This window comes from Ostrea edulis, chromosome 5, assembly GCF_947568905.1.
Source record: "Ostrea edulis chromosome 5, xbOstEdul1.1, whole genome shotgun sequence".
NCBI lineage: Eukaryota > Metazoa > Mollusca > Bivalvia > Ostreida > Ostreidae > Ostrea > Ostrea edulis.
Genome location: NC_079168.1, coordinates 84,404,867 through 84,421,094, shown reverse-complemented (window position 1 = coordinate 84,421,094; position 16,228 = coordinate 84,404,867). Strand labels below are relative to the sequence as shown.

The following is a 16,228-nucleotide window of genomic DNA, read 5'->3' as shown; positions in this document are numbered from 1 at the left end:
TAATATTGTTAGACCATTACTTTGAAGAAGTTGCACTGAATATGTCATGATATAGATGTCTTGGTCGATGATTTTTGGTAAGCTGGAGATAAATGAAAATCTTTCGTGGGTTTTATTTGCATATTTTAACCGTGATTTGCTATAATTTCAATCATACCATTACGGTGTTGATACTGTAAGGACACCAGGTCTGACAGATCCTCGTCGTAGTTGTCTCCCATGCCTTGGACCTTTACTTGTTAGTAGAGGAATACAAGTAACTCAACGGGACTGTATTCAGGTAAACTTTAATAGAGATGCGAGTTTTCGGTTTGAAAAAGGGCTTTAGTAAAATGTTTGAAGGAATGTTTTAACATAAATGTAATGAGAAAATATGTTAGGACATTTTCTTTATATAAACAATTTGTGGCGGCGATGAAAAAATACAGCGATATACATGCAAGACCTGGGTCATTTGTACACAAAACATATGCTGTAAATAGAATATCATTGGTTGGATTTGCAATTTGATTAAAACCAGATCCTGAGATCCGCTCACCTAGATCGCTACACTAGTGTAGCGATCTAAGTGAGCGGATCTCAGGATCTGGTTTCAATCAGATTGGTGGGATTTGTAGGTCTATCCCAAATCTTGCCAGGAGAGCTATGATAGTTGTGCAGTTAACCAATAACAAGAGTAGTAACTATCATCTGAAACAGAACTTAGTAATAGAATACATGATTAGAAGCTTACACTTGCTTACGACTATAGACAAATGCCACCTGACCAAATCAAGGTCATTGAATGAAAATTGTTCAGGCAGAAACATCGTCTCTTCTGAAGACAGATAATTATACAGAAACACTTTTACGGTTAAAAATTTGTTTATTGCATCACCTCATGAAATCATACGACTTATCCTTTATGTAATACAGCATAGATAAAGTACATGTTATTCTTTTATAACACCTAGATAACAAATAACACAAGCAGAGATGTATGCCATAATAACAATAAAAAAATAACATTGGTATTTCTGTCATTAATTGCAATTACCCAGGATACCATCCATCTTTACCTCAACTGTCCGTCAGTAATGAAAAATTTTAAGCCTTAAATTTTGAATATATCTTTGAAGCCAATGGATACATCAGAGATATTGTGTATACACGTACATATTAAAAATCATTTACACACAAGAGTTAACTAACAGAGAGACACGGTAACAGACACTCAATCATTTCTTTAAACATGATTTCCCAGATTTTGCAATTCTTATGCAAATCAATGAGAAAGATTGTGTTGTAAAATTATATATCAAATTAAAAAATCAAATATCAAAATTATATAAAATATCATGTGTTACACAGCTATGAATTTCATACATCAGCGTATTCTCCTATGTATGTAGAGTCGTTTAATATTTAAACATTGTATCTTTTTATTTTGCAGCTTAGATGAATCGGAGAGATCAGGTTGAATCTCATATTTGATGTCATATGTCAGTGTATTCCTGTGTACATTGTATTTGATGTCACGTGTCAGTGTATTCCTGTGTACATTGTATTTGATGTCACGTGTCAGTGTATTCCTGTGTACATTGTATTTGATGTCACGTGTCAGTGTATTCCTGTGTACATTGTATTTGATGTCATGTGTCAGTTTATTCCTGTGTACATTGTATTTGATGCCATATGTCAGTGCGATGATCATGACGTTGTGTTTTTCACGCACTGGACCAAGTACCTGGACATTAATTCCTTGTGCACCCCTGGATGTGAATAATCTACGCTTTGGAATAGTGCGTACAAAACACAAACACGACAGACCGAAATCTATCATTATTAATCGAACACTAATTCACTATTTCAGTAAAGAATATTTCTGATGATTTCTAACATGATTCAAATTCATGACCATGGATTGATTATGAGATTAGGAAATGTAGACGTTCGTTGAAAAGAAAACTTCAATCATAGCACATATATACATGTATATAAGATAAACAAGAGACAGTTTTTACACGATGTTGGATTCAGCTTGTTGACCTATTCGTACTTGGTTGCGCATTTATTCCGTGTCGCGGACTGTAACAGGTGCTCGTTCGTCTCGAAAAGCCTTATTAAGACCATCTACATGTACATACAATGCCCGTTTTTATCTTCGTGTAACCTGTAAAAAGGAATACATTCAAAATATCATTTTATATGACTTCCACCTATCAAATTAACTGATTTATAACTTCAACCGACATCTTGTAAACCCACATTAGTTCTTTTGGACCTATTTACACAAATTTTGATCCTGTTGCTTGTAATTATATTTTACACGTACTTACAGCAAATAGCATCAGCAGATTGCATAGGCGATAATCACTGCAAACATCAAAGGGCTGTAACTCTTCATGGAATTTGTGCTGCTTTTCATATTTTTACCGCTTGGATCTTCAACTAAAAAAAATCTTTAAAAGTTAACAAAAAGGTGAAGATAACGAACAGTGATCAATCTCATAACTCCTATAAGCAATACAAAATAGATAGTTGGGCAAACATGGACTCCTGGATACACCAGCGATGGGATCAGGTGCCTAGGAGGAGTAAGCATCCCATGTCGACCGATCACAAATGGTTTTATTTTCTACTGGGAAACATGTTTAACAGCTAGTAAATACGGGATTATATTGATATTTCAATTTATGAGCATACGTATATATAAAGAGATTTATAAATGATCAATTATTTCCATTCACAGACAATCACTTAATATTCATCAAAAGATATCATATTGATATGGTAAAACTTAGAGCAAAATATCATAGTAAAGTAATTTCTCACCAAATTTGTCTCTTTGGGGCGTGCGAACTAAAAGAAATGATAATAAAGAAATTAATACATTGGTGTATTGATGTCCACTAAACATATAACTCGTGCACGCTAGAGCAATGCAACTATGTATTTTTCAAATGAATTAATTATTGAACTATTATATTACTCAAAACAAATGTCATTACAAGCTTTCAAATATGAAACTGCGCTATGGTATGTATACATGTATACCTATTTTAGCACTTGGCATATTTTGTCATCTTGATACATAATATGACCTACGCCGACATATTGCACCAAATACTAGTATGCTCTAAAGTTTGAATATGCTAAATACATGTAAGTACACATACATTTGTCGCCTACACAGGTAATATATATAACATAAACTTAACGGTATTTCCGGTGGAAGTGATTAGTATGTTGGGGACTTGTAACATTGTAGGCTTTGGTATGACTTACTGTTATAAAATCAAATTTTCTTAAATCCTTTTACTTTTATTTTTAAGACATGTGCGTTGCTTTTACAAGGATTTCATTGAACTTCCATTTAATTTCCACCCCCCACCCCCCTAGAGTACATCATATATGACTTTTCTATATGCAGATTGATTCCCAATGGATTCCTAATAACGATCTGACTAATCGTAATATCTCAAAATGTTTCAAACTCGTATTACATCACGGGATAACTATAAGAAATGATGGATAGAACAAATTTGCTTATGCTCAAATTAATTGTTTCTTTGGTATAGAAAATAAAATAATGATTTGGATCTTTTAATACATTAATGAAATTAAGCAGGGACAAAACGCTTTTTCGTTGTTTTTCTTCTTTATTTTTGAGAAAAACATTGATGCACTTTGAAATTGCTTCCTACGAGCCTGTTTTCCAATTGCCTCATACTTCAGGACACGTGTAGAAAATGAGCACAGTGTATACAACTATAGCCTTTGATCCAAAGACATAATTTTCTCTTTAAACTTCCTCCAGGGAAAACACATTGTCGTCAATATATTGTTATCAGATTGAGACTATTCGAATAATCATGATCACCTCATCAAAAGACTGTACATTTAATAGTATTATAATATTCCTTTTGATGTAGAATAGGGAAAGCAGTTATACACTTTTCCAATGCTAAAATTTTAATAAGCTGCACATTCGAAAATCCTCACTTTAATCTCTCTTTATAATTCCCGACTATTTTTTTTGCGTAATACACAAATCGACCTCCACCCATTATCAATATATCACCCGCTCGCATCGATGTCGTTGTACCTCAAAAGCAACAGTCTATTAAATGATCTTCACCATTAAACTACTATTAAACGTCATGCATGTTTAATGACGAAACTGAAACTAAAAAAAAACCCCGTAAATATCCTCCATGTTTACAGAAACCGACAGGAGGCCGGATCAAAAGCACTTTTTACGTGTTGACATCGTAATGATGGCTTATCCTAGATTAAGTACAATACATCACATAATGTGGACAAGACTTCATTCAATATTGGTTATCTATCTGATGGGTGATTAAGTGTTTGAAGTGTTGGGAATATCGGGATTATGCAGACACCGTAAACATTGGAAGGTGTTATGGTTTTTGTAAATATTTGTACATGTATTCGGTTTATCAAGTATTTCAAGTGTTACCCTTTAAAAACGAAACTTCCATTCTTTCTAGTATACGTGGGAGACATGTCTTCCTGGCATTATTTGAAGACAAAAAAGCTTTATATACTCGTGTGTTTCGATGTTAGCGATTCCAGAAATATATCGATACATAAATGATAATTTTTATTTACATTCACTAATGTTTTATCACTATGATCACTATGAAACCTTCCGTCGTTTCTCGATAATAATATTGTGACGTATGAGTGATATTGTGACATACGAGTGACATTTGGGACGCACTTGAGTGACATAAAAAATCTCTAAAGATAAAGAGTAAATTTCTACTTTGTATTATGGGAGATGTGAAAAGAAAGACGACATCGAGAAATGAATAGATGAAGATAAGGAACGGTGATCAATCTCATGATTCCTATAAGGAATACAAAATTAAGATTCTCTTCCTTTGGAAGTAAAAAATATAGCTAATAGAGCTAGTTTTAAATCTGCTGTCAAGTTGCATCTTGCAGAAGAAGCTCGTAGGCGGGAAGAAAGCACTTATATATCATGTTTTTATGGTGTATAATGACACATTTTTAAAAATATTTTGTATCAATATATAATCAAACAATGTACATAATTTTACTTCATTTGGGCTAGGAAAGTCATCTAATGTTCAATCTTATTTTTGTCTAAGCTGTCTTAGTCATACCTAATATATAATTAACTTATAACATCTTAGGACCCCATTGGAAATAAGCAAGATTTATAAATTGCTTTCATGGGTTATCCTAGGCAAAGATTGATATAAAGTATATAATTTATATTGTCTGTGATAAGACCTGGTGCTGTGATAAGATTGTATCTTGATAATTAATGTTGTTGTTGATGGCTATAGCTGTGATAATATCTGGAGTGCTATTGCGTACATATGATATAAAATTCTTCTGTGATCCCTCATTGTCATTATTAATGTATTTTACAATGTATATGATTAAGATTTGAAATTTATCTGATGCTTTGCCTGAATAAACATAATAATAATAGGGCAAACACGGACCCCTGGATATATCAGAGGTGGCATCAGGTGCCTAGGAGGAGTAAACATCACCTGTTGACCAAAATTGGTATATAAGGGAACGGCCTAACAATTGGTATGAAACACGTCAAACAGCATCTGACCTAGCGGCAGGTTGTATTGGCAAACTAGTAATGAATATTTCTGCCTAATCGTCTTAGTCGATTTCCATCATTTTTTTTAAATCTCCCATAATTCAAACAAACAACATATTTAACCCTTATTTAATTATTTGGAAGATGATCTTGAAAGGGAAAGTCACTTGAAAAAGCTTTGAATTATCCCTACATGTAACTTTAAGGATAAAATCGTCCAGATAAGATTAACTAAATATGATAATGTTCCTACCAACATTCAACGTATGTCTCACATGCAATTAGTATACCTGGACGATTCGTGGCATCTCTTTCCATTTTCAGGTTTTCCATTTTGAAGGAAGAAGCTGCAAACAGAAAGAAATACAAAACTTTGTTATCAATTAATTAATTATTATTAAGCATTGCTATAATTAGTTTTCGTTTACTTAAATGTTTGTTCTATAAAGAAGTTTTTACTTTACAAACAAATCGTATAATCAAAAATGTGTTTTATAAACCCAAATACGAATTACGGTACCATGCATTGTAGCATTGAACATATCATTCGGTGAATCCTGTTTTCAAAACTAAACACATTCTGAAGAAGAAAATGGTCACCGTTGAACAGCACGGTCAATTGGTTAACAAATGAAGGAACAAATGTCACTTTCTAACATATAGCAGTTACTTATGTACGGTACCTTGGCATTCGCCTTTGTCCCCTTTAGGCCCCCTTGGTCCAGGCGCTCCACGATATCCGTATCCTATAACGCAATTCAAAAGATTTAAAAAATGAACTTTAATAGTAATGTCTGATTCTAATCCGATCGATTGTTTTGATTATGAAAAACTTATGTGCAATCATTTGGGGGAAAAGGCAACAAAAAGCTTTAATACGTGAATTTGTAATTAGGAATCTTCACAAGGTTTAGTGGTCCTTTTAATGTAAATCGATCCGGAAGTTACATTTAACGATGGACGTTAATACTTTATAAATCCATATACCAGCGTGTATTGATCTATAAGATAGAGAGACGTCTGAAATCAGATTAACAAAGAAATCTTCACCTCGCTCTCCTTTCTGTCCGGCATCGCCTGCAAGAAAGTAATGAATTTCTTAGGAAGATGCATTTCACACCTGAACAAATACGCATTATGGCAAACTACTAGAACTCAGTCGATGCTATTGACGAGATGGTGTTTGATTTGTATACTGAGTGGAGGAGGACAAAATTGAAGGGCATCTCACACATCGATAGGAGCCCTCAATATAGTAATCCACATGTAATATAAGTACATTACACGTTTACTGGGCCATTAAAGTACAATATACCTCAATATAGTAATCCACAAATAATATAAGTACATTACACGTTTACTGAGGCCATTAAAGTACAATATACCTCAATATAGGGCCACATGAGATCATGGTCTGAATGTCCCTTATATCATTATCCTAGTAGCATTTCAACAGATTGAAACTTAAAAAAACAAAACCAAGGAAAATAAAAACAATACCTGTTTAAATCCCGCAATTACTGTATTATCATTGTATTACTCATATAACTATCAATAAGTTAAAAGTACTTCATCATGTATGCATGTACTATTGGCATGGCTTATGTTTGAAATATCGCAGCAACCCTATTTTTTTCAATAAAGTTATCTAATTTACATTCAGCACTGATAATACATGAAAAAAAACCCAGCAATTGTACAAAGATAAGATTGGGTTTTGTCCGAATTTCTATGTAAATTCTGTCTCCAGTGTATAAAGATATTCAATGTTACATGCTTATGCATATATAAAAAATTGATACAGATGCATATTATGCACGTGCTATCTGATTATAACTATATGTATGGTCAAGAAAAACATGCATTTATGCCATCCTCGCAAACATGATAAAATCCTCAACACGAAAAATGTACCTGCGTATCTTTAGAATAAAGATTTGTACTAGAGATTGTTTTTATGAAAAACAAATGTCTCCCCAGCTCCCCAAATTGAAAGTGCTCCAAATTAAACCTCCCCTTAATGTACTGCATGGTATGGAGGAAGAAGCATGGACAGGAACATTATAAACTCTGATAAGCCATATAGAAGTGTTCACAAACTATTTTACACCCTTCACCCCTCACAGTCCGCTATACCTTTAAGGATAACAATTGGATCCTCCTGACCCTACAATATGCACATCTACAAATGGCAATGATGCATTGTTTCAAGTTTCAAGTCTATCCGATAAGCCATATAGGAGGAGAAGCGTTCACAATATTTTGTGACAGACAGACGGATGGACAGAAAGTGCAAAAAACAATATACTGTATCTCTCCCCCAGGATGAGGGGGGGGGGGGGGGTAATAAGATTTGTATATGCACACTATATAGCTAAGTGAAAATTAAGATGTAATCAAATGATTTCAAAGAAAAGGCATTTATTTCTTGATGTTTTAACTTTTTCACCTTTGTCTCCCTTGTGTCCTGTAAATCCGATAAGTCCGGTGTCCCCTTTGTTTCCTTGAAAGCCCCTGGGTCCTGTAATTATATATAATATCCTGATTTAGTTGTCCAAAAAGTTCTTATCAATCGTAACAACATCCAATAAAATACCACCAGACCATCACAGGGAATGACCTTGTCCTAATTATATCTTTTAAAATCAATTATATCTTCAGAAATCATCTTGGATTCTGAAATTGGTACCGTATAAGATTTACATTATGACCCCTGGGTCGAAGCCTCTGCTGGTGGACTGTTAGTCCCCGAGGGTCTCTACAGCCCAGTAGCTAAGTACTTCGTTACTAGCTTGAAAATACGGATGTATATTTAATTGCTGTGATAAAATTTAGGAATTCATTTCAAAATTAAGGATTATCTCCCTCATGCATAGCTTTTATCCTTAGACGAATTTGACTCCACTTTTTGGCACTCTGTTTTTCCCTTAAATAGCTCTAGCAAGTTTATTGTTATTTCGGATTTCAAACATTTCGGTTGAGCATCACTGAAGAGACATTATTTGTCGAAATGCGCATGTGGTGCTTCAAAATTGGTACCGTATAAGTTTTACATTCTCTGTCGTCATGGCTATCGTTAATTAAGATGCAATTATTAAAGTGGATTGGATTCTATGGGAAAAAGGATATTGTTTCCTGTGAAATTAGGTACCACTTACCCCGGGGCCCTGTGGGACCCACAGGACCGTAAGGTCCCGTGGGTCCACTCTCACCAGGCTCTCCCTTTTCACCAATAGGACCTAGGAAAGAAAAGAACGAACAATATAAGATATTGACGAGAATAAATGTCCTTTAATTGCTTAGCATGTCGAGAAATATCGCGTGCTGGTTGTGTAAGGCCCAGAATAGGTAACCAATTTACTTATTGTTATTGCAGAGAAATATCTTGATAAAAAGTGTGGTGCATAATTGCATCATAGCATTCTTCAAAGTTGAAAATTCGGGAGACCAACTCAACAAACAATTTAGAAACGGATGGGCCAGTTTGGGAAGCTCTAGAATGACTAGAGGAAAGTGTTTGAGCTTATTGGTGTCGCGAAACACATAAACTACATACCTTTAGGTCCATCAAATCCAGGAAACCCCAAAAGTCCCTGTTTTCCTCTGTCCCCTTTCGGCCCCGGTAATCCCGGTTCGCCGGGGATTCCTATAATCAACATAAAGTTAAGCGTGACACCATTAACTACGTTTGATTCAAACATTAGATATTTTCTTTCGTTTTCTTGAAACTGCACTTAACATACGATTAAAAAACGATTTCAAGATGGGGACACTAAACCTTAACTACAGAATATGTGTCAAAATATGAGGAATTTAAAATACTGATTAAAAATACGCACCTGGTATTCCGGGAAATCCCCGTTCGCCGGCCGAGCCCCGCAGACCCGGTAGTCCTACTTCTCCTTTCCGTCCCCTGGTTCCAATTGGTCCAATTGCCCCAACATCACCTGAATCAATATGCTACCAATGTCAACTGGCTTAAGCCCCCAAATATATCTTTTATGGACATTTGATAGAGACAAATAATGGATGCATGTGTTGATATATATGTTATTTTGGCTTTAATGAATACAGATCTTTAAAAATCCCAGGGGATTTGTAAATTTTCTATGATGCTAAAAAGTTTAATTATATTACCCCTTCACTATATAACTCTATCAACTTCCACTGTTTTCGACTTAATTGAGAAATCATGAGTATAAATTACATTTCATACGGTAAATTGTATTAATTTTACTCATAAAGACATGAATTTAGTTTCCATTTTTTTAAAAAAAAGTTTGTAGCAAGTATCGTTAAGATAAACTGGAAAGAGTAAAGGAGGCTGTACATGTACATGTGTGCCAGTCGTGACGTGTTGTTTTGTGAGGCCTTCTCGTCTAATTTTAATCCCGTCATTTTCTAAAGTCAATTTTGTTTAGCAACCATGAAATCATTCCTTTTAATAACGTCCCTTGATACATATATATCATGTTTTATTCAAAGATTTATTGTTATCCTTTATTCATAAATAATGTTACCCTACATAATTCTTCACATTAATCTATACACGATACCAAATGTAGTATAAGTTCATCAGTTCAGATGTTTCATAAAGAAATTTTGACGGGTACATCTGTCAAAGTGTCTTGATATCCACATGCACCTGGCCACTGGAACATTTTAACCCCTATTCTATACGATTCCCAACAAAATGCTCTTGGCGATTTACGATTTTTAATTCCTAATTCTAAATATGAACAAGTAGATATAACGAAAAGGGGTCAATCTCATAGATCCTATAAAAGATACAAAATTAAGAGGACAAACACGAACCCCTGGTCATACCAGAGGTGGGATCAGACAAACCCAAACCCCTGGTCATACCAGAGGTGGGATCAGACAAACACGAATCCCTGGTCATACCAGAGGTGGGATCAGGTGACTGGGATGAGTGAGCATCTCCTATTGACCGGTCACACAATTAGTGAACCCTATATCTTGATCATGTAAATGGAGTAATCCGTAGGGAAAATCAGTATGTAAAGGACGATCTAACGATTTGTAAGTAATATTTATGTCATTATATTCTATGGTTTACCTGATCCGTTTACCTGATCAAGATATAGGGCTCACAGCGGGTGTGACCGATTGACAGGGAATCCTTACTACTCCTAGATACCTGGTCCCACCTCTGGTGTGTCCAGGGGTCCGTGTTTGTCTGATCCCACCTCTGGTGTGTCCAGGGGTCCGTGTTTGTCTGATCCCACCTCTGGTGTGTCCAGGGATCCGTGTTTGCCCAACTATCTATTCTGTATTGCTTATAGGAGTTATGGGATTGATCACTGTTCTTTATTTTCACCTTTCATGGTTCAAATTTTGTAGTAGTTGTTTTTTAAAACACATTAAAAAAACTGATGTACTTTACTAATCTCACTAATCCCGTACCAGGAATGCTTACGTTCGAAATCCGACCCTGTATAACAGGATGAACGGTGTGATTAGAATATTAATCGACTGAAATTTAGTTGGCTAAACTCCTGAATCAGATGTCTAAGGAAACAAGTAGGTCTTCTTGGAGCCAACTGCATGAAATCACGTGACTAATACCTTTCGCTCCTTTGTGACCTGTCCGCCCTGTGGCCCCGGCTACACCGGTATATCCTCTCTCCCCTTTCTGGCCTTTTAGTAGGAATGATTCTGAAAAAAAAATAGAATTAACGTCATCACAAATTAGTAGATCACGAGATCTTTCGAATATTCCAAAAACAGCATTTGTGATATATTCTCAGATGACTTCAATAGAAACGTTTGAAAAAATATTATGGTTTTATATGAAGTAGATAGAGAAAATTTTCTTTGGGAACAAACTTTAGGCCAAGGGGTGTTGATGTACACTGATACGATTCTTAACATATTTCATGACTGTAAAGGCACTGCAATTGACACGTTTTGTGGAGGACCCACTTTAGTCTCTCTATTGTATTGTGAGATGACAAAGCGATTGTCTTCTATACCTAAAAAGCACATACATTATTTTTACATTAGAAAGTAGAATAAACACTTTCTCATGCAAAAATATTTTTGAAATCAATTAATACAGCTTTAGAAATGTCTTAAAATGAATTGATTTAACCTGAAAGTACCAAGTGAATTGAACATACTAAACGTGACGGGTCATATGACTTGCAAGAGGTCATGTCGGAATTGTCTGTACAGCGATCCATACAGTGTATGATGTAATGAAACAGACAGACAAAAATTCGATTTATCAATTTAAATTCTTTTGTCTTTTTTTTATATTCTGAATAAGTCTTACCTGCAAAGCATTATCAATATGAAAAAGAAACACAGTGCATGCAAAATGTGTTCACAAATAAAGACTTAAGTCACGTGATTGGTCTCGTCCTCCTTACCTTGGATCGTGTCTTTGCAATCTCGAATGAACACTTCACACCTAGAGGGCACCTGGAAAAGCAGCAGAAACAAAATATTTCAACAAAGAAATATGACTTTCCTGGAAATTTCTATCCTCTAAATGTTTGAAATAGTGTATGAAATAGATTTCTAGTTGAAAATTTGAACGATAGACGTTTGCATTTTGTACAAAATACATGTTTACTTTCTGAGGACAAGCTTATTGTCCCGCGGATAGATACGATTTCCTCGTACACAACCGATAGAAATAGTTGATGTCAAACCGGCCTACAACTTCTTATTGGCCGAATAGCCGGTAAATAAAATTACAAAATAAAAGTAGAAATATATGGAGGATGGAGTAGAAGTGGCTTTTAGCTGATGTTACCAAGCCCATTTTGATGACGCGGGAAAATCGCGACCGCGATCGAATAGTTTCAATACTTGTGGGATAGATGATATACATGTACTGGCAGCCGATTTCAACACGGAGAAAAATCTTTAGAGAACACATTTCATCAAATGCCTTATATATTTATGTAAAATATCTACCAAAGTCGCCTTTTTCTAAGCTGAAAATTTAATTTTCTGAAACCATCATTCCTGTAAAAAATGTAATGGTGTAAATGTATGCTCATTAGGTGTTTTATTTCTCGGTTTGATGGATCATTCCGTCCAGATGTCCCTGGCTTCTTCTCTCAATTATCTATGATTTCCGTGAAATAGATGAGGACGCTTTTGGTAAACGTCAGGATCCTGGAGGGTGCAGTGTGAGTTCCAGAGGAGAGGTCCGTAATCACACCGAGTTACGAGCTCCCAGCACGACAAGTCAGACGTAGCTGTATAATGTCGCCGTTCCGTGGGAACTGATAAATGTGTACTTAACCAATATCAAAGCTCTCAGATGGAACAACATGACAAGATAATGAAATTATCAATGTCCATTTAATTGTAAAGGAAAGGGTTTTAGGGGGGAGAGGATGACCTTGGGCATTGATTTGAAGAACGTAACATGGCGCAATTATTTAATCTAGTGCTAATAATTCCCCGCCAATCCTATCAAGGAACAGTCATTGGTTACTGGACAAACAAGCCGTCCATATTACCCCTTTGTCTGTGGATTGTGTTCCCAGCAAGGCGGAATTAATTTAAGCAAATGAAAGACGACTTACCAACTAAAGGCGGGGAACGTAGTATGATAGGATCAAAGCTTTTACATCAATTTAACTTTAGTATAACTGTTATCTCATTTATATAGACAGTTTGCAACGGGAAAGAGTTGCGGATTATTAATAATATTACAAGACGTAAGATGCAAATATTGATAAAAAGATTAACTATGCATAGTTTGGTTATTTAATCACATATTGAAATTGCGGGGAAATATCCACAAACATCATGTACCAGACAATTACACTATTCATTGACAGTTGCTACTCCTTAAATATTAATATATATTTTTTTAATTAATCACAGGATATTATCAAAGTTTGAACGATCAGTTCAAACAAAACTAGTTCTAATTGTAACGGGGACCGTTACAGATGTTCCCCAAACCTCCCCCAATTAAAAAGTGATGTCCTTGTGAATCTATAGCAAAAAATCATTTTATTTTAGCCTTTAATTACATGTAGTACGTTCAATATGGTCATTTCAGTACCAAGAAATGAAAGAAAGCGTTGCACGTGCATACACGCGCGTATGATTCCGAATTTTTGTTGATGTCGTTCAACAGGCATTTGTATCATATACCCACAGTATGAATTTCATAACGTTTCCACCAAATATAAGGAAGTTATAGCGATTTTAAAATCGTCCATTCAGAAATCAGCACACGTGCATGCACGTGATGAGCAGTAATTCTAACCACAGCAATTTGTAAGGAGTACCAAGATACATCTAAACCCCTAATATGAATAGAATTTGATGAAAAACAAAAACGTTATCGTCCTTTAAATATTGAACATTTAAAAAACGTTGCACGCGCATGCGCGTGTGCGTTGGCATTTTTTGTTACACCAACATATAGATACACATATTGTCTACATATGCTGTGAATATCATCTCATTCGCTTCATAAATAAGATAGTTACAAACGTTTTAGCATTATCCAATCAAAATGAAGCGCACGTGCATGCGCGTGCAAATTGGTAATTTTGACTATGTAAATCAGTTAAGGGTCTCAATATCTACCTATGATATGAATTTCAAGCCATTTCAATGAACAACAAAAAAGTTAGACTGATTCCAAAGTTAGCGTACAAATTTTGTAATGCGCGTGCACGCGCATGCGTGCGCGTGCTGGCAAAATAACTATTATTTTTCATATGTACAAATGATATACTATCATCCTATTTAGGTTTTATATCGCTTCCTTCAATATTCTGATTTTCCATTTTTTGTACCAAAATTGCAATGCACGTGCGCGCGCGTGCATGCACGTGCAAACAAAATGACTATCACTATGCACATCTACAAACGCTATACTATCATCCTGGAAAGTTTCATATCGATCCCTTTTGTAGTTTCTGAGAACACTACCGGACAAAAAAGTACCGGAGAAAAAGAATAATAATAATAACTAGATGCAATCTCGTTGCGAGCAACGAGTGGGTCTTCCGTCCAATTTTAGATGTGAGGAGATAAGAATTTGACTGAGATTTTCGTTTATAAATAATGATACAAATATATTGTCTAGACGTACAATTTAGCTTCGGTAATGTTTTACAAATATTGATCATTTAAGTGCTATGAATTAAAGAATCTCTGCCGCGCTCGGCCACTAATGAAAGGGGTCAGCCTTTTTTTCGACAAAAAAGTTAATAATGTTATTTACTGCGATACAAAGTCGACTGATCAGGCGAGTCATGTCGCCCGGAGGCCTTTTTTTATCATTCTAGATATACCTCGCAAAACTGAAAAAATTTTGTTCTACATGTTCTATTAAAATTTTCTTGAGAAAAAAGTTATTGATTGCGACATTTATCAGACTGTTAAGGCGAGTCATAAGGCCCGTGGGCCTTTTTCTTGATATCGTTTGAAAGATCTTGCAAAACTGAACAACTTTTGTTCTACATGTCTTATCAATTTTCATCAGACTGTTAAGGCGAGTCATAAGGCCCGTGGGCCTTTTTCTTGATATCGTTTGAAAGATCTTGCAAAACTGAACAACTTTTGTTCTACATGTCTTATCAAAAGTTTTTCGAGAAAAAAGTTATTGATTGTGACACTAATCAAACTGTTCAGGCGAGCCATGAGGCCCGTTCGCCTTTTTCATGATGTTGTTCGAAAGATCTTGCAAAACTGAACAACTTTTGTTCTAGATGTCTTATTAAAAGTTTCTTGACAAAAATGTTATAGCTTGCAACAATAACCCAACTGTTCAGGTGAGCCATGAGACCTGCAGGCCTATTTCTTAACATCGTTAGTTAACGCTTGCGAAACTGAACAACTTTTGTTCTACATGTCTTGTCAAAAGTTTCTCGAGAAAAAAGTTATTAATGTTATTAATTGTGATACAAATTCGACTGTTCAGGCGAGCCATGACGCCCTGAGGCCTATTTTTTGATATCATTAGATAGATCTTGCAAAACTGAACAACTTTTATTCTACATGTCTTATCAAAAGTTTCGTGAGAAAAAAGTTAATCATTGTAACAGAAATGCAATGGTTCAGGGGAGCCATGAGGCCTATGGGCCCATTTCTTGATATGACACGAAAGATCTCAATAAACTGTACAACTTTTGTTATATATGTCTAAGCAAAATATTTACGAGTAAAAAGTTATGATTTAAAACGTGGAAAAAAAATGGACACTTTTTAAAACTCCATATTCGACCCCTACCGAGCTTCCATACTAGGCACTTCCGGAAATTTTCAAAACCGATGTGCACAACTACAACATGTCGTCTAACATCACTGAAAATTTCAGCACTCTAGCTTTTATCGTTTTTGAGATTTTGGCTGGACAAAATGGTCATCTGAAAATCGATAAAAGGGGGATAACTTCCAACCGGAAGTGAATTTTCAAAAATTCAAAAAAAGATATAAACTTCAAATAGCAATGCATCAACCCTGAAAATTTGAAGTAAATCGGTCAAGCCATCTCTGAGAAATCCTCTGCACAAAATCGGTAAGGGGAAAAAAAAAAGAATAATAATAATAACTAGACACGATCTCGTTGCGAGCAACGAGTAGGTCTTCCGTCCGATTTGTTGATGCACTCGGAGTTAAAAA

The 16,228-nt window shown here is 35.2% G+C and overlaps 1 protein-coding gene across 1 annotated transcript in view; it reads right to left on the bottom strand.

The window, feature by feature from the left end:
- Nucleotides 1-845: 845 nt before the first annotated feature.
- Nucleotides 846-16,228, bottom strand: part of LOC125651615 (collagen alpha-1(I) chain-like) — a 34,860-nt gene continuing 19,477 nt past the window's right edge. Inside the window, exons 2-13 of the mRNA XM_048880300.2 lie at nt 11,992-12,043; nt 11,186-11,275; nt 9,436-9,543; nt 9,153-9,242; nt 8,755-8,835; nt 8,046-8,117; nt 6,647-6,673; nt 6,280-6,342; nt 5,887-5,943; nt 2,815-2,841; nt 2,319-2,430; nt 846-2,152 (exon numbers count right to left, since the gene is read on the bottom strand). Of these exons, the coding sequence (XP_048736257.1) occupies nt 2,330-2,430; nt 2,815-2,841; nt 5,887-5,943; nt 6,280-6,342; nt 6,647-6,673; nt 8,046-8,117; nt 8,755-8,835; nt 9,153-9,242; nt 9,436-9,543; nt 11,186-11,275; nt 11,992-12,043 (768 nt within the window). The 3' untranslated portion in view covers nt 846-2,152; nt 2,319-2,329. The remainder of the gene's footprint in view (nt 2,153-2,318; nt 2,431-2,814; nt 2,842-5,886; nt 5,944-6,279; nt 6,343-6,646; nt 6,674-8,045; nt 8,118-8,754; nt 8,836-9,152; nt 9,243-9,435; nt 9,544-11,185; nt 11,276-11,991; nt 12,044-16,228) is intronic.